Source organism: Pan troglodytes, chromosome 9, assembly GCF_028858775.2.
Source record: "Pan troglodytes isolate AG18354 chromosome 9, NHGRI_mPanTro3-v2.0_pri, whole genome shotgun sequence".
NCBI classification, from domain to species: Eukaryota; Metazoa; Chordata; class Mammalia; order Primates; family Hominidae; genus Pan; species Pan troglodytes.
In genome coordinates, this window is record NC_072407.2 from 7,802,672 (window position 1) to 7,828,248 (window position 25,577).

Here is a 25,577-nt window from a genome sequence, read left to right on the forward strand (position 1 = left end):
CTGATTTGGGGGGTGACTGGAGAGGAAAGCGCTTGGCCGTGATACCTGCTAGTGTTACTCAGATGCCTCACGTGTCCATCTGGAAAGCTTCTGTTCACTCCTCCAGGAAGCCTTCTGTGACCTCTCCCACCTGGCTGGGGTAGTGACCCTGTCTCTACGCTCCCACAGAGCCCTGGATGCTTCCCTATACCACCACATGTCCATGTCTGTCTGCCACATCAGACCATGAGCTTCCTGAGGGAAGGGACTGGGTCGGAGGCACAGAGATGGTGCCAGGAAACGTGTGAAACTCAGAAAGGAACAAATACCTGTGAATGGCTGGTCCCTGCACTGCCCCTGCCTTGGACACCGTCAAGCTCTCAACGTCCGTGTGTGGGAATGGGGTGGACGGTGCCTAACTCCAGCACACAGAGAGAAGGAGAGACGGGAGAGAGAGCGCTAGTCCTCCATCGGCACCTCGGTCAAATTCCATTCTCTTGTCAGCACAGATGTAACTTCTGCTCTAATCCATGAGTCCTGAGGCTTCTCTCATCACGGCTCACTGTAGCCTCAAACTCCTGGTTTCAAGAGATCCTCCCACCTCAGCCTCCCAAGTAGCTGGGACTACAGATATGTGCCACCACACCTGACTAATTTTCGTGTTTTTTGTAGAGACAGGGTCTCCCTAGGTTGCCTAAGTTCTTTTTTTTTTAAGCTAGTCAAATTTAGCAGTGGGGGGTTATATACCAACTTTAGTGACAGTGACATTAATAAGTTCTGATAACCCACCACCATGGACACCAGCAATACCCAGACAGCTGGGAAAGCATTATTTCTGGATGTGTCTGTGAGGGTTTGCAGCAGGAGATTGGCGTGTGAGTTGGTGGACTCAGTGGCAAGTTCCACGCTCAATGTGGGAGGGCATGGAGAGGACAAAAAAGTAAGGGAAAGGCAAATTCACACTCTTTCCTGGAGCTGGGACATCCTTCTCTTACCATTGGACATTAGAACTTCAGGTTCTCAGGCTTTGAACTTGGACTTGCGCCAGCGGCCATGAGACCTGAAGTACAGACAGACCTGGACCCCCAGCTTCCACTACCACAGACCTCATGGGTAACACAGGGCATCGAGGAGGTGCTAGGTACACGCTTACTTTATTGAGTCAGGGATTTGGGGCCAAATGTCTGTAGGGCCTCCTGCTCTGGAAACTCGACTGAGAATCCCCGACCCTTTTCCCTGAGCCCCTCAGCAGGGAAAGGTAAGAGCCAAAGCCCTCCAAAGCAGCCACCTAGGAAGGAAGACAGGAAACGCAGCAGTTCAGTTCAGTTTCTCACTATAACCCATGTGCTCCCCACTGAGAGCTCTAATACCCAGCACAAACAATTCTGTCCCTCCAAGACTGTACTCTGTGATCTTGGCCTTTGTAGAGTTCTTCTTTTTTTTGGAATTAGGGGAGTGGCAGGCTCTGGACTTCCTTTAGTTAGGGTGTGTAGACAATGAGTGCTCCCTTGTGGATTGTGAAGTCAAGTGTCCCAGGATCTTAGGAGCAGTGGGGAGAGACTGGCTGGCCCAAAGACCAGCAACCACTTGGCCATGGCTGTCCCTTTCTGGAGGAGCTGTGGCTGCAGCAGATCCCTGTGACTTAGTCCCGGCCCTCACAGGGCCTGCACCAGCACCAAGAGGCTCATGACCAGGGCCATGGAGAAGAAGATGCCCAGGAAGAAGCGGTCCATCACACGGGCCAGGCGCTTCCAGTCCTCATGGCAGCGCTGGGCAGCTCGGTGGCTGTGGAAGGTATTGGCAATGGTGGCTACGTGGTGCAGTAGGGCTTCCTGGCGGCACAGACATCGTGGCTCGTGGCAAGGGCCCGCTGGGGGGCCAGCCCCTCCTTCAGGCGACTGGGGGCTAGGAGATAACTCAGGTGGCCTGGACTGCCCACAGGGCTCCCCTCTTTCCCGCACGCACAGGCCCCGTGCCAGGTGTCCCAGCAGGAGGGCCCTAGCCCAGGCTGGCACTGGGCGGGCACTGGGACCACCGTAATGCAGGTTCATGATAAGGATGGTGAGTGCTGTTGAGAATGTGACCATGGTCATAGTGGCCATGTAGTACTTCCCTGCGAGAGAGAGAGAAAGCCAACTGGCTCAAAACAAAAGCCTGTGGATCCTGAGCTTCCCAGCCACCTCTGCACAAATGGAAGTAAGCCCACCATGAAGCTCTCCAGACCCTCCAAGCCCCATGGATGGAAGCAGGAAGGAGGTAAGGGCCGAGTTCTCCCCATCCTTCATTCCTACACGTGGGTCATCAGAAGCTACTGCTCTCTAATTGCTCCCGTCACTGCTGGAGGCTGCACTCATACACAATCCAGGACAGTCCCGCTCTCAAATAACGACGGGCATGAACTGGGGCAAGATACGAATCCTTTTTGTACAAATGGGATACCCAGAGGACCTACTTCCTAGGTTTGTGGTGATGCTTACCTGAGTTAATAAAGGTCAAGTGCTTAGGGGAGTGCCTGGCACGCAGCAAGCAGTCGACAGATTTTGCCTATCATTAGGATCTGGTGATATTGATGTTCCATCATCAAGGGCCAAGTCGTGAGGGGTGTTCTCCCTGGAAGGAGCTAACCCTTTCCCCTCAGTCTTAAAATGAGGGCATGTTCCCAGGACGCCCCCCTCTCACTTTCTGCAGTGGGGCCGTTCCGCAGACCCAGGCCCTGTCGCGGCCCCGCCCTGGGGGGACCCCAGCGCATCGTCAGGTCCCCCCGCGCCCCCGCTGCTCACCGATGAGCGGCACGCTCTCGGCCGGTGGCATGCTCTCGGCCAGCAGCAACTGGAAGACGGTGAGCGCCAGCAGCACGGTGACGCCCAGCGACACCTTCTCGCCTGAGTCGGCAGGCAGGTGGAAGGCGAGCGGCGCAAGCAGCGAGATGAGCACGCAGGGCAGCAGCAGGTTGCACACGTAGGCGGCGGCGCGGCGGCGCAGCAGCAGCGTGAAGGTGACGTCGGGGTAGGGCTCGGAGCAGCAGCCGTAGGTGAGCACGCGCCGCCGCGCCGGCATGCCCAGCACGCGCCACTCCACGTTCTCCACGAAGTCCGCCAGGCTGGCTGCAGCGCCGCGCGGCCGCACATCCAGTTGGTGCCCGCCGTGAGTCCAGGAGCCGAACGTCAGGCCGCAGTGCTGGGCGTCGAACGGGAAGGCTGCTACATCCACGCGGCACGAGCTGCGCGTGATGGCCGGCGCGTCCCAGCGCACGGCGCCATCGTGGCGCAGGACCACGTTGGTGCTGGCGGAACCTGGAGGCTGCGCGTCGGCCCTGGGGGCAGGCGGGACAGGGCTCACCTAGGCTGTCCAGCCTGAGGAGCAGCCCCGGAGGCCGGGAGCCCAGGGCAGACCCCCAGGGGCTGAAAGAAACCAAAACTTCTCCCCAGAATATTGAGGCTCGTTAAGTTCGAGACACTCACGACGCAGGGGAGCACCTGGCCCCAGCGTCTGCTGGCCTGATGGCAGGACATCAGCCCTTCCTTGCTGGAGTCAGCACTTGCTTATCCAAAGGGCACCAGTAGGTGCCAGAGGAATCTGGAAACAGATTTTACCCTCTTTCCACGTTTTCCCGCCTTTTAAAGGTGGCTGTCCTTTGTCTTGCCACTATTTATAACTTACTGGCTCTTTCTTGAATTTCTATTTAAGCAAGGCCCCTAAGTCACTGCCTTCAGAGAGAAATACTTTTGAACTAAGGCCTCTCCCATGATGGGTACAGCAGATTAATAAACTTCTGCTTGTGGCCGGGTGCGGTGGCTCACGCCTGTAATCCCAGCACTTTGGGAGGCTGAGGTGGGCGGATCACGAGGTCAGGAGATCGAGACCACCCTGGCTAACACGGTGAAACCTCGTCTCTACTAAAAATACAAAAAACTAGCTGGGCGTGGTGGCGGGCGCCTGCAGTCCCAGTTACTTGGGAGGTTGAGGCAGGAGAATTGCGTGACCCAGGGAGGCGGAGCTTGCAGTGAGCCGAGATAGCGCCACTGCACTCCAGCCTGGGCGACAGAGCGAGACTGTGTCTCAAATAAATAAATAAACTTGTGCTTTTTTTTCGTTAATTTGATTCTTGTTTTCAGAACAAAGCAACACAGAGGGTGGAGTGCACCTAGAGAGACCCGCTGCCTTTCAAGGCCTGGAAGGGGTGGCGCCTGAAGGGCCCAGAAGGGACACAGACGTAGCCAGAGGATGTATAAAAAGGCCTCTGCAGAACCCAGAGGTAGCTCCGGGACACACAGTGACTTCCCTTGGGGGACATCTGCAGAACTTGTAGAAGGGCCCCAGAGAAAATATGCAGAGCTATGTGCTGGCTGGGAGACACGGAACTGGTCAAGGAGACATAAAGCAGTGTTCCAGAGGGCTATGTCCTGGAGGAAAGAGACCCTTAGACAGGCTCTTGGGGGAGCCCTGAGAGACTTAGAGCTAAAAGTGTGCCCTAGAGAGGCCCTTGTGATTCAGACATCTGCCCTGGACCACACAGTAGGTTCCGAGGAGACATTCAGCCTGGGCTGGCCTGGGATAGCCTAAAGTGGGGGTGCCATGGAGGGGCTGAGTGCCTGGCAGCTTAGAAGGGTCCTGGGGAAAAGCTTCCAGGGCAGCGTGGCAACCAGGTTATGTGGTAGGGAGAGGGGATCACTACACCCCCATGGCTAAGGGCAAGTCTAGAGAGGGATAAGAGAGAGGAGGGGCCCAGATAGGCAGTACTTGTTATAGAGTACGATGTCTGGCCGCCACACAAGACTGCTGGGGATGCGGATGGCATCCAGGCCACCATAGGCATTGGGGTCCCATCGTAGGTAGGCATCTGTCCACTCCTGCCGTATCCACAGATACAGGGTCAGCACCTGGTTCCGTTCATCCTAGTGGGGGCGGGGAATGGCAGAGATGTGGACATGTATATGCATATCCTGCCCTGTCTGTGCACACTCCCCTGCAGGGCTCTGGTCAGCACCCACAAACCTGACTTGTCCATACCATCCAGTTCCCACTCAGACCTGACCTTGCCATGTGACCTTAGTGGGCTCTTCTCTTTTCTGCCCCTGTTTCCTCAGCAGTAATATGGGGTGAGAATCCCTGCTTAGCAGGGATTCAGTAAGTTCAGGTGAACAAAATGTTGGGCACGAGGTAGGCACCCAATACTCAGTACCCAACAGTCAGTACCCAACAGTTTGTAACTGCTACCTTTGTTAATATTAACATTTACAGAAAAGGAATTCCATGGAGAATAATCCCAGTCTCTCACCCCTTCATTTCTTGACACTGTGACAGGTAAGACTCCACAGCTGTACCACCACCACAACGCACCATGTCGATGATCTGGGACAGTGTCACTTCCAGGGTCACATTCAGAGTCTGGTCTGTGTCTGCCACAGGTCTCAGGGCACTTGTGTAGTTGGCAAAGAGGTCACGGAACAGCTTGAGAGCCAGACGGCCCTCAGCTCCCAGGCACTCTGGAGGGTCAGTAAGGAGGGTTGTCCATCCCAGGCCCTAGTCCCAGGGCCTCTGCTCACACCCTCCACTCCCAGGGCTGGGGCCCTGTCCTTATCAGTGTCCTCCTGGTGTCTGCCTTCTCTTGCTCTAGCTGTGGCTCTAGTTCCTCCCTGGCCTGCCTGCAGGGACACATGAGGTAAAGGCCATGGAGTGAACTGGTACTATCTTCTGGAGCCAGGCTGACAAATTTCTCCTCCACCCTTCCCTTTCAAGGACCTGGAGTCTGCCTGCCTCTCCACAAATGCTAGAGAGGCCCAAATAAGCCACAAGAGTCCAGACTTTCACCCAGGGATTCTGAACCCCACTGCTCTGCCCCCTCCAGTATCTCTCAAACCTGTTTCCACTTCTCCATCTCAAGCTGGTTTCTTCAAAACTTCTGATGCGATGGAACACTCCCTCACTCTGAAAACACACTTCCCCAGGCTTTACTGACACACATTTTCCTCAATCCCTGACCTAAACATTGTTCCCATGAATCCTGTCCTTGGCTCCTGTCTTTTTCTTCATCCCAGATTTTTCTCCTGAGCTCCAGACCCCAATAGAGTACAGTCCACTCCTGAGTTTCCCACAGGCACCTTCAACTCTGAGGGTCCAAAATATGAACTCGCTTCCTCCCTCCATGCTCTGAAACCTGCTTCCTATCCCATGTTCCCTATCTCAGCAAATAGCATGCCCTCAGCTGCAACAGTGACCTCAGTTGGAAATCTGGGAATTATCCCTCCCTTCTCCCTCTGCTGCCTCCTCCTTGGGGAATCCAGTTAATCTCCAGATCCTGTCAGATCATTCAAATCCTCCAGATTTTGCGAAACATCGTCTTGAGTCTACCCTCTCCCCTCCAGGTCAGGGCCCTCCCTTCACTGTCTCCCTTTCCCCAAAGGCTCACCTTCTTCTACCCCTCCCATGCCCATAGACCACGCTTTTAAGCATGCACATCTGACCAGGCTAGTATGCTGCTGAAACCTTTCAGTGCTCCCCATCATCTGCAGGAGAAAGACCTGGCCTGGCCGGCAGGCCCTTCAACATCTGGCCCCTCTGATTTTCCCAGCCCTGTCTCTGGAAGCTCCCCGCTCACTGTTTCCACCCTAGCCAGGCAAGTCTCCTCTCACGCACTTCAGCACCCCTCTCCTACACACTCCCCGAATAGAGAGCTTGTTCTCAGAACAGGTACTGAGGAGAAACACAAGAGAGACTACATGGAAAGGGATTTTGGGAGAACAGGAATAGTAGCACCACCAGGAGAGGCCAGGGCTGGTGTACTGAGCTTCATACCTGCAGGGAGTAGAAACAGAAGCAGAAGGCCCAGGCTGAGGTGGTGGCTCCGGAGCCCCATGGCCCTGGCACTGCAAGAGGCGGGGCAGGTCTCTGGATGTGAGGCCTCCTGGCCAGACCTAGGGCAAAATTAGGCCCAGCTGGCAAGGATGGTGTGGACAGTACCTAGAAGTCAGAAGTAAGACAGATCTCTGGTGGGTCCAGCCACCCTCCGGGGAGCCCTGCAGCCCCTCCAGTCTTCTGACCCTCCAATTTGTGCCTGCCCCTGGATTTTAGTACTTGGTCTTTCTTCTTCTCTGCTGGTCCTTGCCTCTTCTGGCCTCTGCCTCTGCCCTTTCCTATGCTCCCCACCTGCTTTGCCTTTCACTCTGTTTCTGCTTCCTTCTCTTTCCGTCTGTAACTTTCTTGGTCTCTCTGCCTCCCTGACTCTGATCGTCCCCTGCCCGCCTCTTTCCACTCTCTCTCCCTTTCTCCTACTTCTGTTTCACCCCTCATTCCTTCCTTCTTCCATTCCCCACACCTGGACTCTAGATGGGCCTGCTGCTCTCTCAGCACAACAGGGACCAGGGACTCCTCCCTTGATCAGCCCAGAGTCGTCCGAGGCACAGGACCGCAGCCCCTCCCTGTTTGCCCTTTCATTAGCTTAATTACACCGTGCCTATGACAACCGAGCAACGGAAACTGATACCTCGGGCCTCTGGGGCTTGAATTATTCAAACTCTGTAAAGCAGCACACAGACTCAGCTCAGGCCCATCCTCGGGTGTTGGAGAGTACAGGTATGCTGGGTCAGGGTATGTGGAAGACCAGGGCTTAAGAGTGTGAGGGGCCAGGGTCAGTGGATGGATAACTGTCCTCTCATCTTAGCCACCATTGCCTGAATTCTGGAGGTGGAGGTTCGCCTTAGACCTGCAGCTCTCCTTGCAGTGCGGGACTAGACACTCCAGGCTAGGCACTTTGGGTCAAGCAAGCCCTTCCCTCCTGGTGGGAGTAGTGCTGAGCCTCAGGCCACTCCAGATGACCCAGTGGAGCAGAAGATGGAGCCCACATCCTCTCCTCAGACTCCCTGCAGTCATTCCCATCTGAGCCTGTTTTTTCACCTTGCCCAAACACTGTGGGCAGTGTGGGAGAGGAGGGCAAGCATTCAGTCACTTTCGGCCCTGTCTTATGAGAGCCCTCACTTGGGTAAGATATTTAAACTCTCTGGGTTTCTGTTCTCTCAATCTGGTAATGGGATTAACAGTACTCATCTTGAAAACTGCAAGGATTTAAATGAGATAACCTGATAGTGCAAGGCACTGTCTAGCACGGTGCCTAAGGTACAGCAGGTCATCAACAATATTTACACTGTGGTCCCAGTAAAGTAGCCAGGCTATCCTCAGGTCACGGGTATTTATCATGCACAGAGTTTTGATTATTTTTGTTCAAGCTGACCAGTTGCCTGACCAACAGCAGCACATACTTCCCTGGCAATCACATCCATAGCCATGACTTTGGGCATCGTGGATATGCCAGTGATTCCCTGCACTTTCTCTACCCGTCCCCTCTCCCAGGTACTCTGCTTATCTCCAACCACCTTCCTAACACACAAGCGTTTCACATCATTTCAAATTGAAGCCTCAGAAATCCAACATTCGCTTATTCAAGCTAGTAGAGGGAAACCGTCCTTAACTTGTTAAAGAACAACTACCAAAATACCCTACAGCCATTCTGCCACCTCAGCCTCCTGAATAGCTGGAACTAAAGGTGCACACCACCCAGCTAATTTTTGTTCATTTTTTAAGAGACAAGGTCTCCCTATGTTGCCTAGGCTGGTCTTAAACTCCTGGGCTCAAGGGATTCTCCCTCCTCAGCCTCCCGAGGTGCTGGGATTACAGGCGTGAGCCATCGTGCCCAACCAATACAAGGTTTAACAAATCCTTAGGAAAGCCTAAGAAATGAACATTTAAAGCAGAAATTAAGATTATACAGAACTCCAGTAAAATTGATTAATACGTCTAAGGACTGGTTATTTGAATAACAAAAAATCTGGAACAATTTTCTGGAAATACAAATTAACAAAACTGAGCTAAAGATGAAACATCTAAAAAGAGCAGATACTCTGCAGGCCTTTGCTTAATTATTCCAATATTTAATTCTCCAGACCTCTGTTAACTTTGGGTTCTGTTGAGAAAATAAGTTATTTGAATGTTGTAGATTCCACAGATCTATCGAATGTTGAGGTAACTGGTTCCTGTTTTATGTTTTTGAGAATTTTTTTTGAAATTAAAACATTTTTTACTATTTCAACGGGATTTTGGGATGTGGAAGAGATTGTTCAGGCCTGGCGCGGTGGCTCACGTCTGTAATCCCAGCACTTTGGGAGGCCGAGGCAGGCTTATCACGAGGTCAGGAGATCGAGACCATCCTGGCTAACACGGTGAAACCCCGTCTCTACTGAAAATACAAAAAAAAATTAGTCGGGCATGGTGGCGGGTGCCTGTGGTCCTAGCTACTTGGGAGGCTGAGGAAGGAGAATGGCATGAACCTGGGAGGTGGAGCTTGCAGATCGTGCCCCACTGCACTCCAGCCTGGGGGACAGAGCGAGACTCTGTCTCAAAAAAAAAAAAAAAAAGAAGAGATTGTTCATCACCCTTATCTTGAACTTGAAGTTGATATTCTCTTTTATGCACAACATGGCTTCTATGATAAACCTTTGATTGAGAACCTTTTTTTTCTTGCTCTGTTGCCCAGGCTGGAGTGCAGTGGCACAATCATGGCTCGCTGCAGCCTTCAGCTCCTAGGCTCAAGCGATCCTCTTGCTTAGGCCTCTTGAGTAGCTGGGACTATGCACACACACCACCATGCCCAACTAATTTTATTTTTTTTAGAGACAGAGTCTTGTCATGTAGCCTGGGGTGGTCTTGAACTCCTGGCCTCAAACGATCCTCCCACCTTGGTCTCCCAAAGTGCTGGGATTACAGGTGTGAGCCACCACTCCTGGCCCACAATTCCGAACACTGCTAAGAGCTAACCATTTCTATAGCATACTCACTTTCTGAAACATTCCTCTGGTAAGGAAACCAGGTCAGGTGTTCTTTGCTGGAAGTCCAACTATGTTTTGTGACTCACTCAGGTTCACATAGCGAGTCAGTAGTGGAGGGGATTCCAGCTGAGTAACCCCTATCCTGAGGCATCTAAGTTAAATGGAAGTTCCAGACAACAGAGCTGACCCACTCTGCTTTCTCATCCCTGAATTCCTGAAAGTCTCAGAAGTCTTTGGTCTAATCTTAATTGGAATTTGCTCACATCTTCAGCTTGACAGATCAAAATAAGATCTGGAATAGTACTCATGCTACTCAATTGATTCCTCTTGAAAATAGCCCTGTGTGAAGTAACATCAGCAATCATTATCCCCTTTACAAAAGGGAATCTGATTTAGAAAGGTGAAGCGTCACTCAAGGTTTAAAAACAAAACCACTATAGTAGAAGAGCGAGGAGGCTTTGAATGGTATATTCTATTGGGCAATTTGAGACCCGGGAATCTATGTGCATAAATATATGTACAGCAATCAGTATTAATCAATAATCAACTCCCTTGCCCCTAAATTTCCCCTTATAAATCTAGCCTTTGGGCTAATCTATCTTTCAGTTTAGCACCAAATTGTTCTCTTTAGCCTATGGCCTGTCTCCATTTAGAAGGCAAATTCAAAAACAGGCTAAATCAAACAAGGCCACCATAAAGATCCTCAGGGTAAGAAGGCTCAAAAATACAAAGGGAAAGCCAATACCAGGAATGCTATAAACATTTTATTTATTTTTTAAGAAAGTAGCTTCAGAAAAAGAGGAAAATATCTAGATCATTTATTTATACATATATATATATTTTTTAATAAAAACCTTTACATAATCTTCATGCATAAAGACCCAGGTGTGGCCATATTGCCTGAGATAGCCCTAACACCAGCTATCTCATGCCATTACCTGGGGCTCCCTATAGCTGTCAGCAGTGTAGCAAAGGCCCTCTGCCTGCCCCTAACGCCCAACTCCATGCCTGCCTCAGTCATGGTTTGTTTTTGCTTCTGGAAGGGGTAGATGGAGGGTGGGAAATGCTTTGGAGCTAACATGGGATGAACAGGGAGGGTTACCCAACCTGCCATTTTTTATCCAAACTCTGCAGGCAAATCCAGACAGAGTCTCAGCAAGACTGAAAACCAGGGACCAAACCAAACTCTGGGAGTTTCCCACAGACATGTCACATGTGACCAAGGGTTCCTGCACATAGTAGTAGCAAAGGTATGGTGTTCATGGAACACTAAAGGCAGGAACAAAAACAGCCCTGAAGATCAATCCCTCCGTGACAGGCATTCACTTCTGCCCTAAGTGTGTCAGAAAGATCCCGTTTTGTTTCCTAACTCAGGCCAACCCTCCTTTGCCTCCAAAATTCAGTGTTAACTAACCAATTACTTAAGAGACGGATTCCTCTTCCTTCTGTGGATAGTTCATCTGTTAAGGATCCATTATCACCTGTCTCACTCCTCCTAAGGAGTCCTAGTATAAAAGGGCCAGGGTAGGAGTAGGGTAGCTGGTTGGCATGGAGGGTCACAAGATCCAGAATGGCTAGGGATGAAAAAAGAATACCCTGGTTCTTTGGGGGATTCTGCCAAAGGAGCTTTATTGACCATTTTTTTAAAGGAAAAACACTGAATGATCTTGAGGATGGTAAACTGTCTCCTCTTCTGGGTTCCAGAAGCCCTTATGCTACATTCAGCATTAAGAAAAGCCCTGAACAAGTGGAGGATGCTGCTTCTGGCGGCAGGGAACCTCTGCGTGGTGAGTGTGAATGGGCATGTGACTGTGATGCAGAGTGCCTGGGGCTCACAGGCTCCCAACAGCCAGTTCTCGCAGATAGGACTGGGTAAGGCTGCGCAATTCGTCCATGGCATAGTCCTCAGGCATGGGAAGCCGGCCAATGTGGGGCGCCAAGAGGCGCAAAGGGACTCGCTGAGGGTCTGGTGTTGAGTCGGAGGTTCTATCAGGAGGATGATGCAGACTCAGCACCACACGCAGCAGGTTGGCTACACGTTTGGCCATGTCTAGAGAGAAAAACTAGAGTTACGCACTGAGCATGGGTCTGGAGAAGGGTGGTAGGCACTGAGGGTGGGGTGTAATAATCATAGAAACAGGAAGCAAGAAGGCAGAAAGAGTGAGGAGGTTAGAGGCTTACCTGACTGAGCCAGGCGATCTTTAGCACTGTAACACTGAATCTGCTCTATCCGACCGCACAGTGAAGTCACTTTGATGTGTAACTGCTCCAGGTCATGACCTGAGCAATCCACCTACAAAGAAGCAGAGAAGCCAATTAATCCAAGGGGAGTTCCTATCACTCCAATCCCACCTATAGACTCTACACAAAACCGTGAAACAACAGTGAGGTGAGGGAGGGGAAAATCCAAGATGATGACACAGGGCCAAGCCACCACCATCTAGTGGAGGACAAGGCACTAATTATGCAGTAATAGCCAAGAGGAAGGTAACACAGTTACCTAGCCTTGGACTAGGAAAAGTCTTCAGATCCCGAACTATACAGCAAGCTTTAATAACACAGCACCAAAAATCAAGATAAATTGGGTTCAGAGAGATGGTATGACTTCTAAAGAGCACACAAGGAAGTAAAAAATGCAGCCAGAACCAACATTTAATTTAGGTCCCCTGACTCCAAGTTTATAGCCTTTTCTAAAACACCAAAAAAGCTGTGTGCAGGGGGCAGGAGGATCAAGAGCAAGACAGGTTATTTGCTCTCATGAAACTGATAGAAAATAAATAAGAAAACACAAAACAGTAATAAATCCTGAAAAATCACAAGCCATGTAGATAATTTAAACAGGTGGATGTGACAGAGAGAAACTGGATAGCTACTTGAGACTGGAGGACCAAGAGAGGCTTCTTTAAGGAGGTCATATTTAAATTGAGACCTGAATAACAAGGAGAGAGCTCAGCTTTCCAGGCAAAGAGAAGACAGCTAAAACTCCCAAAGGTGGGAATTCAAAGGAGATTTACATGGTGACATGTAGGGTAAGGAGAAGAAGAAGAAGCAGAACAAGATAATACTAGAGAGTTTTTATGTAACATAGGTCTTTTTTTTTTTTTTTTTTGGGGAGAAGGGGGGTCTCGCTATGTTGCTCAGGCTGGTCTCAAGCAATCCTCCTGCCTCAGCCTCCCAAAGTACTAGGATTACAGTCATGCACCACCACATCCAGCTATGTGCTGGCACATTGATAGTACCCTTTGCTTAATCCCTATACTTATTAAGCTATAGTAATTGCTGCTTTACTTGTATATATCTCCCCCACAAAATCATTATCTTGGTAAGGGCAGAACACATACTGTTTACCTTTATATTCCCCAAACCCACTACAGTGCTTGGCATACAGTGAGTTCTCCATAATAGGTTGTGTGAATGAATTACTCAATATTCAACGAGAAAGTGGTTTCTTCAAGTGATTATTTAGAAATGATGCTCTTGATTCATACTAAAAGTACAGCAAACATTGAATTATGTCTATTATGTGCCAGGCACTGTACTAGGAGTTGGAACTTTGATGAGGATAATAATAGATAACAATTATTAAGCATTTAGTAGAGGCCAAGGTCAGGAGTTTGAGACCAGCCTGGCCAACATGGTGAAACCCCGTCTCTACTAAAATACACACACACACACACACACACACACAAAGCTGGGTGTGGTGGCACACGCCTGTAATCCCAGCTACTGGGGAGGCTGAGGCAGGAGAATTGTTTGAAGCTGGGAGATGCAGTGAGCTGAGATTGTGCCACTGCCCTCCAGCCTGGGTGACAGAGTAAAACTCTGCCTAAAAAAAAAAAAAAAAAAAAAAAAGGCATTTAGTACATGAAAGGTACTATGTAAAACACTTCATGTAGATTTTGTTTAATCTTTGTGAAAATCTGTCAGATATGAGCTATAATCTGTACTACTGTCTACCCCACCCACCTTTTTCTTTCAGACGAGAGACAAAGGAGGTAGTTAACTTGCTCAAGATTACATAGCCAGTGAATTTGGAAGCCACGAATTCAATCTATAAGTCTGCTTCCCGAACTTGAGCTGTTAACCTCTACACTCTATTGCCTGTAACCGTAAAAGACCTTCCCAAAAGGGGCTTATAGCAACCTGGAAATATGAATAAGTAACTACAATATGGTCTGACAGGTGCACTAGTAGAATAATGTACTAAGTATCTTGGTAGTAAGAAAGTGCAATTAATTATCTCTGGGGAAAAGCAGGGAGAAGTAGGGGTAACAGCAACCTAGATCTTAAAAGGATAAGTTTAAGTGTGCTAGGTAGTGTGGAACATAATATGGTTTGTTAGAAACACCAGAAGTAATTTAGTGTGAGTACAGCAGGCTAGCAAGGCTGGAACGTGGAATAAGAGTGGTAGGAGTAAGGCAGGAAAGGTAAAAGCCTCTAAAAGGACTTGAATCCTATATTTATTATAATGAGTTTGGTTTTTGCACCATAAGCAAGCAGTGGAGACTCATTTTACGACTACAAAGACTGACCTTAAGGCTGCGTGCAGGCGTGCGGTAGCTCATGCCTGTAATCCCAGCAATTTGGGAGGCCAAGGTGGGCCGATCACTTGAGGCCAGGAATTCAAGACCAGCCTGGCCAATGTGGTGAAACACTATCTCTACTAAAAATACAAAAGTTAGCTGGGTGTGGTGGCACACACCCTATACTCCCAGCTACTTGGGAGGCTGGGGCATGAGACTCACTTAAGACTGGGAGGCAGAGGTTGCAGTGAGCCACGATCACACCACTGCACTCCAGCCTGGATGACAGAGCAAGACTCTGTTTCAAAAAAACAACAACAAAAAAAAAACTGACTGAAGACATTGACTTTAAAACCCATATTTGCAATTTTAAAACATGCCAAATGATGTGTAAAACAGCTATCCTCACCAAATCTCCATTCTTATTTTATCTCTCATCTTTGGGCTTCTCACTCAAACTAGGACTGAACAAGGGGAAGAGACTGTCTATGGACAAGCCTCAGGAATGTCTATTGCACATACTAGTTGGTAATCAACATAAAATAGCATTTTTAAGTTTCGATATAGCTGTCAGAAACGGTTATATCAAATGAGCCTCAGCAAGATGCCTGCTTTGACAGTGCTATCTCTGTCAGTGCGTTCTCAAGTATATACTAAGGCCTTGTGAGGTATCTGAAGATTTAAGGGCCTGAGAAAAGGAAAATCAGGCAGCAGTTTCAGGATCTCAGGTACCTGCTGTATATGGCGGAGCATTTCAATGACTCTAATATAGTCCAGGTAAACAAGCCCAGATGTTTCCCAATCCTGAATTAGGCTGCTGCGCTCTGGAGGTGCCAGGTCTTCCAAGAACCCCTTCAGGTAGTCATAGTTCTCATTAATGATGGCATCTGAAGAAACAAAGTATTGAGCACAATGTCTGCACAAGTGCATAGTTTCCAAAAGTACAGAAGACATGGCAGGAAGACAGAAAGGAAGGAGAAATCATGTTGGCTGGACTTCAGAATTAAAAGCACATACAGGCATACCTCAGAGATACTGTGGGTTTCATTTCAGACCACCACAATAAAGCAGGTATCACAATAAAATCACAAATTTTTTGGTTTTCCAGTGCATATAAAAGTTATGTTTACACTATACCACTGTCACTTATTAAGTGTGCAACAGCATTATGTCTAAAAAACCAATATACATACCTTAATTTAAAAATATTTTATTGCTAAAAATGTTAATCACTTGAGCCTTCAGCAAGTCATCTTTCTGGTGGTGGAGGGTCTTTCCTTGATGCTGATGGCTGCTGGCTGATCAGGGTGTTGCCTGCTGAAGGTTGTGATGGCTATGCTAATTTCTTAAAATAAGATAACTGAAGTCAGTTCTCTCAAACCCAGCTGCTGCTTTATCAACTAAGCTTAGGTAATATTCCATATCCTTTGCTGGCATTTCAACCATGTTCACAGCATCTTCACCAGCAGTAGATTCCATCTCAAGAAACCGCTTTCTTTGCTTGTCTATAAAGCAAACTCCTCATGAGTGACACCAGTTCAGTCACATCTTCAGGCTCCATTTCTAATTCTAGTTATCTTGCTGTTTCCATCACATCTGCAAGTACTTCCCCCACTAAAGTCTTGAACCCTTCAAACTCATCCATGGGGGCTGGATTCAATGCCTTCCATACTCCTGTTATTTAATGTTGATATTTTGACCTCCTTCCATGAATCACAAATGTTTTTTGTGTTTTTTAGTTGGGGTCTCACTCTCACTCAGGCTAGAGCACAGTGGCACGATCTTGGCTCACTGCAACCTCTGCCTCGCAGGCTCAAGTGATCCTCCCTCCAACCTCAGCCTCTCGAATAGCTGGGACCACAGGTGTGTGCCACCAGGCCCGACTCATTTTTTTGTACTTTTGGTACAGATGGGGTTTCACCATGTTGCCCAACCTAATCTCGAACTACTGAGCTCAAGAGATCCACTCATCTTGGCCCCCCAAAGTGCTGGGATTACAGGTGTAAGCCACCATGCCCGGACCCAAATGTTCTTTTTTTTTTTTCTTTTCTTTAAGACAGGATCTCCCTCTGTCACCCAGGCTGGAGTGCAGTGGTGTGATCATGGCTCACTGCAACCTCAACCTCCTGGGCTCAAGCAGTACTCCTGCCTCAGCCTCCTGAGTAGCTGAAATTACAGGAACATAACACCATGCCTGGCCAATCACAAATGTTCCTCTCCCACCATCCGCCCCAGACAGGGTCTCACGGTGTTGCCCAGGAAGGATGCACTGGCATGGTCATGGCTCACTACAGCCTCAACCTCCCTAGGCTCAGGTGATCTGCCAATCTCAGCCTCCCAAATAGCTGGGAATATAGGCACGCACCACCATGCTCAGCTAATTTTTGTATTTTTTGTAGAGATTGGGTTTCACCATGTTGCCCAGGCTGGTCTCGAACTCCTGGGGCTCAAGCAATCTGCCGCTTTGGCCTCCCAAAGTGCTGGGATTACAGGTACGAGCCACCGTGCCTGGCCTACAAATACATCTACAATGGTGAATCCTTTCCAGAAGGTTTTCATTTACTTTCCCAGATCCATCAGAGGAATCGCTATCTATATGGCAGCTATAGTCTTATGAAATGTATTTCTTAAATAATAAGGCTTGAAAGCTGAATTACTCCTTTGCCCATGGGTTGCAGAGTAGATGTGTTAGCAGGCATAAAAACATTAACCTCCTTGTACATCTTCATCAGAACTCTTGGCTGACTAGGTGCATCATCAATGAGCAGTAATATTTTGAAAGAAATTTTTTTTTTTTCTGAGCAGGTTTCAACAGTGGGCTTAAAGTATTCAGTAAACTGAGCTATAAACAGATATGCTGTCATCCAGGCTTTGTTTTTCCGTTTATAGAGCACAGGCAGAGTAGATTCAGCATAATTCTTAAGGGCCCTAGGATTTTTAGAATGGTAAATGAGCTTCTACTTACCATCACCAGCTGAATTAGCCCTAAAGGGAGAGTTAACTTGTCCTTTGCAGCTTTGAAGCCAGGCATTGACTTCTCTTCTCTAGCTACGAAAGTCCTTGGTGGCATCTTCTTTCAATAGAAGGCAGTTTCATCTACACTGAAAATCTGTTGTTTAGTGTAACCATCTTCATCAATGATCTTAGCTAGATCTTCTGGGTAACTTGCTGTACCTTCTCCATCAGCACTTCCTGCTTCACCTTGCACTTTAATGGGATGGAAAGACAGCTTCTTTCCTTAAACTTCATGAAGCAACTTCTGCTAGCTTCAAACGTTTCTTCTGTAGCTTCCTCACGTCTCTCAGCCTTCACAGAACTGAAGGGAGGTTAGGCTTTTGCTTAAGGGAATGTTGTGGCTGGTTTCATCTATCCAGACCACAAAAACTTTCTCCGCATCAGCCAGAAAGCTGTTTCACTTTCATATCATTTATATGTTCACTGGAGTAGCACTTTAAATTTCCTTCAAGAACTTTCCTTTAACACAACTTGGCTGTTTGGCAAAGAGGCTTATCTTTTGTCCTATCTTGGCTTTCAACATGCTTCTCTCTGTACACCTAATCACTTCAAGCTTTTGTTTAAAGTTAGAGTTGTGCTACTCTTCCTTTCACTTGAACATATTTAGAGGCCATTGTAGGGTTATTAACTGGCCTAATTTCGTGATTATTGGGTCTTAGGAAATAGGAAGGCCCAAAGAGAGGGAAAGAGATGGGGATGACCAGCTGATGGAGCAGCCAGAATATGCACATTTATCAACTGACCATCTTATATGGATGCAGTTGGTGGCACCCCAAAACAAAACAGCAACATCAAAGATTGCTAATCACAGATCACCATAACAGATATAGTAATGAAAAAGTCTGAAATAATGTGAGAACCACCAAAATGTGAAACAGAGACAGACATGAAGTAAACATGTTGGAAAAATGGTGCTAATATACTTGCTCTGTGCAGTTTTCCAAACCTTTAATTTGTAAAAAATGTAGTAACTGCAAAGTACAACAAAATGAGGTATGCCTGTATTCTGAAATTTTCCAATGGAAAATGTGAAGAATTTCTAGTTTCAGGCCTTAAGGAGATTATTTCTGGTGTTGCTGGAGAAAATTCCCATAAGTAAACAAATTAAAATAATAATAATATTAGCACACATCAAGAATATTTCTGGGAAATGATAACAATATTGCTATCTACCCCTGCTCCTCTAGCGCCTCATCCTGGCTAAGCCTCTTCTGCAGAGAGCTTTTGCAAAGTATGATTTGATTCAAGATGGCCATGTCCTACGTTGAGTCTTATTTCCAGTCTGACCCCATCATGGAGGTTCAGAGGTTGGAGGAATTTGGGGTGATTCCAGGAGATGTGGAACCCAGCACTCACCAGAAGCTAAGTGTCGGATGATGAGCTTGTGGCAGCGGTTCCAGTGCTCAGCCTTAAATAAGCAAAGGGCCTCTAAGTGCTTGTCAGATTCCATGTGTGCTCGCACAGCTTTGGCCTCGTGGATCCATTTGGCAGGTACACGGAGCTTCTGGGTAAGGAAAGTCTCTTTAGCCCAAGATTCAGGGGTCTCCAACAGCTGGCAGTGCCGGGTAAGCAGCTCTCGAACAGCCTTCTCACGTATGCTACAGGGAGAGATAAGCTAGAATAAATCCCATCCTCATTCATGGAGAAGGCTGCCCCAGGCAGCTTAGAGTGGCCCTTGGGGCAGTCTCTTAAACTGCGGGTCTTTTTTTTTTTTGATGGAGTTTCACTCTTGTTGCCCAGGCTGGAGTGCAATGGTGTCATCTTGGCTCACGGCAAATTCCACCTCCCAGGTTCAAGTGATTCTCCTGCCTCAGCCTCACAAGTAGCTGGGATTACAGGCATGTGCCACCACACCCCGCTAATTTTGTAATTTTAGTAGAGGCAGGGTTTCTCCATGTTGGTTGGGCTGGTCTGGAACTCCCAACCTCAGGTGATCCACCTGCCTCAGCTTCCCAAAGTGCTAGGATTACAGGCGTGAGCCACCACACCTGGCCTAAACTATGGGTCTTGATCACTTTAAGCTTCACTAAAAAAATCAAAGGTGATCTCACACCGGTATTAATTTTTAAAAATGACAGCACTGGCCAGGCACAGTGCCTCACGCCTGTAATCCCAGCACTTTGGGAGGTCAAGGTGGGTGGATTACATGAGGTCAGGAGTTCAAGACCAGCCTGGCCGACATGGTGAAACCCCGTCTCTGCAAAAAAAAAAAAAATTAGCTGGGTGTGGTGGCAGGTGTCTGTAATCCCAGCTACTCAAGAAGCTGAGGCAGGAGAATTGCTTGAACCCGGGAGGCAGAGGTTGCAGTGAGCCGAGACCGCGCCATTGCACTCCAGCCTGGGCAACAAGAGCGAAACTCCATCTCAAAAACAAAACAAAACAAAAAAAACACATAGCATTAATTTTTAAAAATAAAATAAAGTATTTTCATGTTCAAAAAGTTGGGGCTTGGCTGGGCGCAGTGGCTCAAACCTGTAATCCCAGCACTTTGGCAGGCCGAGGCGGACAGATCACGAGGTCAAGTCATTTACTTTCAGATCAAAACTATTCTCATTATGGACTCTTCTGAATTCCTAAGCTTTTCAATGACTTCCACTGTCATCACAACCGCCTCCTTTTTAATATTCTTTTTCAGGAAACAAGATCTGCTTCTCCATAGTCAACTCCGAAACATTAGCCATCCTATCAAGCCAGTCTTTTACCATGTGAAATCCTTTATGACTGTGTTTAAATAAACTTAAAAAAATAGCCTGGGGTCATTTCATTCCCTGTTACAGGGGAAGAAGAAAGAGAAACTGCTTAAAGAAAGAGAAATTGCTTAAGTCTTAATAAGACTATGCTAGATGCTTTATACTTTTACTCTTTTTAATTTCACAATCACCTTTAAATAGAAACTAATGTTATGCTTTCACAGGCCAAAAAAAAAAAAAAAAAAAAAAAAAAAAGGCTTAGGTTTAGAGAGTTAAGATAGTATCTTTATCCAAAGTCAAAAGTAAGCTTTCCCCTAGGCCAAAGTGAGCACGTGGTAGATCTAGAATTTAGACCCTGTTTCCTTCCATACCACGCAACACAACAGTGCAGCATAATGATAAGGGCACAGACTCTGTACGCAAGTTGGAAACCTCACTCTGCCATTTACTAGCTGTGTGACCCTGGACAAAAGTTAAGCTCTGTGTCTTGGGTTACTGACCTGTAAAACAGAGATAATAACAGTGTCTATCTCACAGGTTATAATGAACATAAAACAGTTAATATATATGGTATACAATATAAACATGTGTAAAAGCACTTCAAGTACTACATAAATGTTCATTTTGTGTAATTACTGAAATACCATACTGCTATCATTAACAAAAATCTCCAGCCTTATCTTGTTCAAACCGCAGTGAAAAGGCATTTCTCCAGTTCTCTTTAAGGACAGAGAATCAAGACACATATACCTAAGCACAAGGCTGTGTTAATAAATACAGTACTATCAAGCTTAAGGAATGGGTCGGTGACAAGGGATGACCAGAGAAAAAGCAAGCCAGTGGACACAGAAAAAGCAAGGACCTTTTTGCTAACCCATTACTTCCCTGCCGTGGAGTCACTGAGGCAGCTCAGACAGCACTATTTCTGTGTAATTCCTAAACATGCCACATTCACCTGAATCTGGGATTCAGAAAAGAGCCCACTATGAGGAGAATAGTTCTGATCTGAAATTAAATGACTAGTTTTTTGGCCCAGGCATAATGCTATTGTCCCATCTGGGCATATCCTCTCATTTCCACTTCATTATTTCCTATTCCAATTTTACAGGTTCTTTGACTCTTACCTCTATGAAGAATTTCTCTGATCAATGCAGTTCACAGAGATCTTTTTTTCTCAGACTGCTGAGAGACTTTGTGATAAATATTATAATTTGGCACTTAATCAAAGGAAGTCTCAGTTTTAACTGGTTTACATGAATACAGAAACAGTCTAGGCTAAGGGTTTAACTATCTTGAGGTTTATCACAACGCTGGATCTAACACACATTCTACACAATTACTTGCTAAACTGAACCCTGAAAGACTGTGATTCCTTTGGAATTGCCCTGTAGTGCTAGATGTACCCAGTGGGTTTCAACGGCTTCTCACTCACCATGTGTTGTCAATGTGCAGGAGGACAAAGATGGCCCACTCCCAGAGCCCCTCACTTTCAAGCTGGCCAGCGTAACTGGCCTGTAGCACACCTTCACACTGCGCTGAGAGATGGGTGTAGTTAAGAGCCCTCAGCACTTCCCACAAGTGCCAGCTTAGGCGGTAGTCCAAAGGATCTGCTGTTATGCTTCGAGGCTCCAGCAGCTGGTTGAGATCATAATGTCTGCAAAGAACGTGTTGAGAGTCAACATACACAGCCAGGAGACGGCCTGGACTGATATGTCAACTGTTCTGCTTATGTCTAAGACAATAAAAGAACCTGCGAGTGAAAGCATTATAGGCCTTCTCTCCCTCTGAGCCTATGTTTTATCAATCTATCTCTGGGTTCAGCCAGACTTTAGATCCTACAAAGAAACAAGGCACCTTCTCTTCTAAGGTTGTGTGATCTAACAGGTTTGCTGGTAATGGTTTGGCGTATGTATTTTACCATTCTGATACAGGGAGTCTTCACAGTTCTCACCCTTCCATTCCTTCATTATAATGTCGTTACTTTTTTCTTTTTTTTTTGAGACAGAGTCTCGCTCTGTTGCCCATTTCTGGTATTTTGAAGTATCCTTTTCTTTCTTTCTCTGACATATTTAAAACTGCACGTATCTAGAGTACACAATTTTAATGAGCTTTAACATATGTAGACACCTGTAAAACCACCATCACGATCAAGAAAATAAATAGAGCAAGGCGCGGTGGCTCACGCCTGTAATCCCAACACATTGGAAGGCTGAGGTGGGCGGATCACTTGAGGTCAGGAGAGTTTGAGACCAGCCTGGCCAAGATGGTGAAACTCTTGTCTCTACTAAAAATACAAAAATTAGCCAGGTGTGGTAGTGCATGCCTGTATTCCTGGCTACTCAGGAGGCTGAGGCACAAGAACTGCTGGAACCCAGGAGGCGGAGGTTGTGGTGAGGTGAGATCATACCATTGCACTCTGACAGGGTGAGACTCCAACTCAAAATAATAATAATAATGATGACTCAATTGTAACCTCAACCTCCTGGGCTCATGCGATCCTCTCACTTCAGCCTCCTAAGTAGGTGGGACTACAGATGCATGCCACCATGCCCACCCAATTTAAGAAATTTATTTTCGTAGAGATGGGGTCTCATTATATTGCCCAGGTTGGTCTTGAGCTCCTGGGTTCAAGTGATCGTCCCACTTCAGCGTCACAAACTGCTGGGATTATAGGCATGACGCACCATACCTGGCCTGTTTTCTTATTACTGAATTTTCAGAGTTCTTGATGTATTCCTGGATACAAGTTCTCTATCAGATCTACGAATTGCAAGTATTTTCTCCCAATCTATGGTTTACCTTTTCATTCTCTTAATAGTCTTTCTATGAGCAGTAGTTTTGAAATTCTGTTGAAGTCCAATTTACCAATTTTTTTCTCTTATGAATTGTGTTATTTAGTGTCTACCTAAGAAATCTTCTGCCTAACCTACAGTTGCAAAAATTTTCTGCTTTGTTTTCTTCTAGAAGGTTTATAGTTAAGTTGAAATTTAGGTTTGTAATCCATTATGAGCTGGATAAACAATAGACACAACTAATGAGGCCAGAAGGTGGTTCTTTGAAAAGGTCAATATGATTGCTAAACTCTAGGTACACCAACCAAGAAAAAAAGAGGACGCAATTATTGAACACAAATGACCAGTATCAAAAAGAAAGAGATGTTGTTAAAGATCCGACAGATATTTAAAATGGTTAACAAGGAAATGTTATTAATAACTTGATGCTAATAAATTTTGTGACTTTAGGCCGGGTGCGGTGGCTCACGCCTGTAATCCCAGCACTTTGGGAAGCCAAGGCAGGTGGATCATGAGGTCAGGAGATCGAGACTATCTTGGCTAACAAAACAAGGCTGGGTGCAGTGGCTCATGCCTGTAATAGACATTTTAGCAAAGATGTACAGATGGTAAATAAGCACATGACAAAGTGCTCAACATCATTAGACATTAGGGAAATGCAAATGAAACAATGAGAATTTCCAGTATGGGAAGATGAAAAAGTTCTGGAGAGGGTGGTGATGATTGTATAGCAATGTGAATGGACTTAATGCCACTGAACAGTATGCTTAAAATGGTTAAAACAGTAAATTTGGCCGGGCGCGGTGGCTCACGCCTGTAATCCCAGCACTCTGGGAGGCTGAGGTGAGCGGATCACGAGGTCAGGAGATCCAGACCATCCTGGCTAACATGGTGAAACCATGGTGAAACCCCGTCTCTACTAAAAATTAGCCGGGCGTGGTGGTGGGTGCCTGTAGTCCCAGCTACTCGGGAGGCTGAGGCAGGAGAATGGTGTGAACCCAGGAGGCAGAGCTTGCAGTGAGCCGAGTTCGCGCCACTGCACTCCAACCTGGGCGACAGAGCAAGACTCCATCTCAAAAAAAAAAAAAAATAATAAAATAAATAAATAAAAACCAGTAAATTTTAGTTACATTTTACTACAATAAAAAGCTACATTCTATATAATTAATATAGTTAAATACTGGCCAGGCACAGTGGCTCACACCTATAATCCCAGCACTTTGGGAGGCCGAGGCAGGAGGATTACTTGAGGTCAGGAGTTCGAGACCAGCCTGGCCAACATGGCAAAACCCCATTTCTACTAAAAATACAAAAATTAGCTGGGCTTTGTGGCGCATGCCTGTAACCCCAGCTACTCAGGAGGCTGAGGCAGGAGAATCGCTTGAACCTGGAAGGCAGAGGTTGCAGTGAGGCAAGATCACGCCACTGCACTCTAGACTGGGCGACAGAGAGAGACTCTGTCTCGAAAATATATATATGTATTTAAATATACATATATATATTTATATATATATATTTATAAGAAATCACTTTGAAGATTTGAAATGAGATGAGCTATTTGTGTGACTAGAGAAAAAAACTATAAGTATTTCTAAGGTAATGTAAGAAGACATCTCTGCTGCGTGCAGTGGCTGACACCTGTAATCCCAGTACTTTAGGAGGCCAGCGCAAGTGGATCACTTGAGCTCAGGAGCTTGAGAACAGCCTGGGCAATGTGGCAAAATCTTGTCTACAAAAAATACAAGAATTAGCTGAGTATGGTGGTGCACTCCTGCAGCGCTCAGCTACTCAGGAGGCTGAGGTGAAAGGATCGCCTGAACCCGGGTGGTTGAGACTGCAATGAGCCAAGATCATTCCACTGCACACCTGCCTGGGTGACAGAGCAAAACCCTGTCTAAAAACAAAACAAGGCTAGGTGCAGTGGCTCGCGCCTGTAATCCCAGCACTTTGGGAGGCTGAGGTGGGCAGATCACGAGGTCAGGAGATCGAGACCATCTTGGCTAACACGGTGAAACCCTGTCTCTACTAAAAATACAAAAAAGTTAGCTGGGCGTAGTGGTGGGTGCCTCTAGTCCCAGCTACTTGGGAGGCTGAGGCAGGAGAACGGCGTGAACCTGTAAGGCGGAGCTTGCAGTGAGCTGAGATTGCACCACTGCACTCCAGCCTGGGCAACTGAGCCAGAGAGTCTGTCTCAAAAAAAAAACCAAAAAACAAAACACCAACACTGAGGTAGTTCTAATTACATGGTTAGAAATAATAGCATGTGTTAATATATTATTGTTGGACACATAAACCACTCTGCATTTCTTTCTTTTTTGGAGACAGGGTCTCTCTCACTCCTATTGCCCAGGCTGGAGTACAGTGATGCAATCATGTCTCACTGCAGGCTCGACTTCCCAGGCTCAGGTGATCCTCCACCCTCAGCCTCCTGAGTAGCTGGGACTACACACTACCACACATGGCTAATTTTTTTTTACTTTTAGTAGAAACAGGGTTTTGCCATATTGCCCAGGCTGGCCTCGAACTCCTGGGCTCAAGTGATCTGCTGGCCTTGGCCTTCCAAAGTGTTGGGATTACAGGTGTGAGCCACCATGGCTGGCCTACATTTTTTTTTTTTTTTTTTTGAGACAAAGAGTCTTGTTTCATCACCCAGGCTGGACTGCAGTGGCACAATCTTGGCTCACTGCAACCTCCAACTCCCAGGTTCAAGTGATTCTCCTGCCTCAGTTTCCTAGGTAACTGAGATTACAGGTGCCTACC

General features: G+C 47.0%; 2 protein-coding genes across 21 annotated transcripts in view; both read right to left on the reverse strand.

Moving 5' to 3' along the window:
• Positions 1 to 1,114: 1,114 nt before the first annotated feature.
• CHRNA10 (cholinergic receptor nicotinic alpha 10 subunit) lies at positions 1,115 to 6,928 on the reverse strand. 3 transcript variants are annotated; one of them, XM_016920219.3, is made up of 5 exons: positions 6,775 to 6,928; positions 5,320 to 5,465; positions 4,720 to 4,874; positions 2,760 to 3,292; positions 1,115 to 2,092 (listed from the first exon to the last, which is right to left on the reverse strand). In XM_016920219.3, exons 1-5 carry the CDS (start codon positions 6,833 to 6,835, stop codon positions 1,635 to 1,637), a joined length of 1,353 nt encoding a protein of 450 aa, XP_016775708.1. In that variant the 5' UTR covers positions 6,836 to 6,928; the 3' UTR covers positions 1,115 to 1,634. The 3 variants fall into 3 exon arrangements, with proteins under 3 accessions (XP_016775708.1, XP_063638710.1, XP_063638711.1); XM_063782640.1 differs by lacking the exon at positions 6,775 to 6,928; XM_063782641.1 differs by lacking the exon at positions 6,775 to 6,928 and having other exon boundaries at positions 5,258 to 5,465.
• Positions 6,929 to 11,400: 4,472 nt separating this feature from the next.
• The window catches only part of NUP98 (nucleoporin 98 and 96 precursor), a 121,851-nt gene continuing 107,674 nt past the window's right edge, over positions 11,401 to 25,577 (reverse strand). For all 18 annotated transcript variants that reach the window (XM_009459755.5, XM_016920221.4, XM_054661915.2 and 15 more), the window contains 5 exons: positions 21,458 to 21,679; positions 18,692 to 18,933; positions 15,053 to 15,207; positions 11,979 to 12,090; positions 11,401 to 11,847 (listed from right to left, as the gene is read on the reverse strand). In XM_009459755.5, the coding sequence (XP_009458030.4) occupies positions 11,630 to 11,847; positions 11,979 to 12,090; positions 15,053 to 15,207; positions 18,692 to 18,933; positions 21,458 to 21,679 (949 nt within the window). In that variant the 3' untranslated portion in view covers positions 11,401 to 11,629. The remainder of the gene's footprint in view (positions 11,848 to 11,978; positions 12,091 to 15,052; positions 15,208 to 18,691; positions 18,934 to 21,457; positions 21,680 to 25,577) is intronic.

What these genes read in the sequence shown, in the direction of transcription:
- CHRNA10 (XM_016920219.3), bottom strand. Translation starts at nt 6,835, where the DNA reads ATGGGGCTCCGGAGCCACCACCTCAGCCTGGGCCTTCTGCTTCTGTTT. An exon ending in TCTGTTTCTACTCCCTGCAG is followed by an intron (nt 5,466 to 6,774) that starts GTATGAAGCTCA and finishes CTGACCCTCCAG; the next exon opens with AGTGCCTGGGAGCTGAGGGC. An exon ending in GACATCGTACTCTATAACAA is followed by an intron (nt 3,293 to 4,719) that starts GTACTGCCTATC and finishes GCCTGCCCCCAG; the next exon opens with GGCCGACGCGCAGCCTCCAG.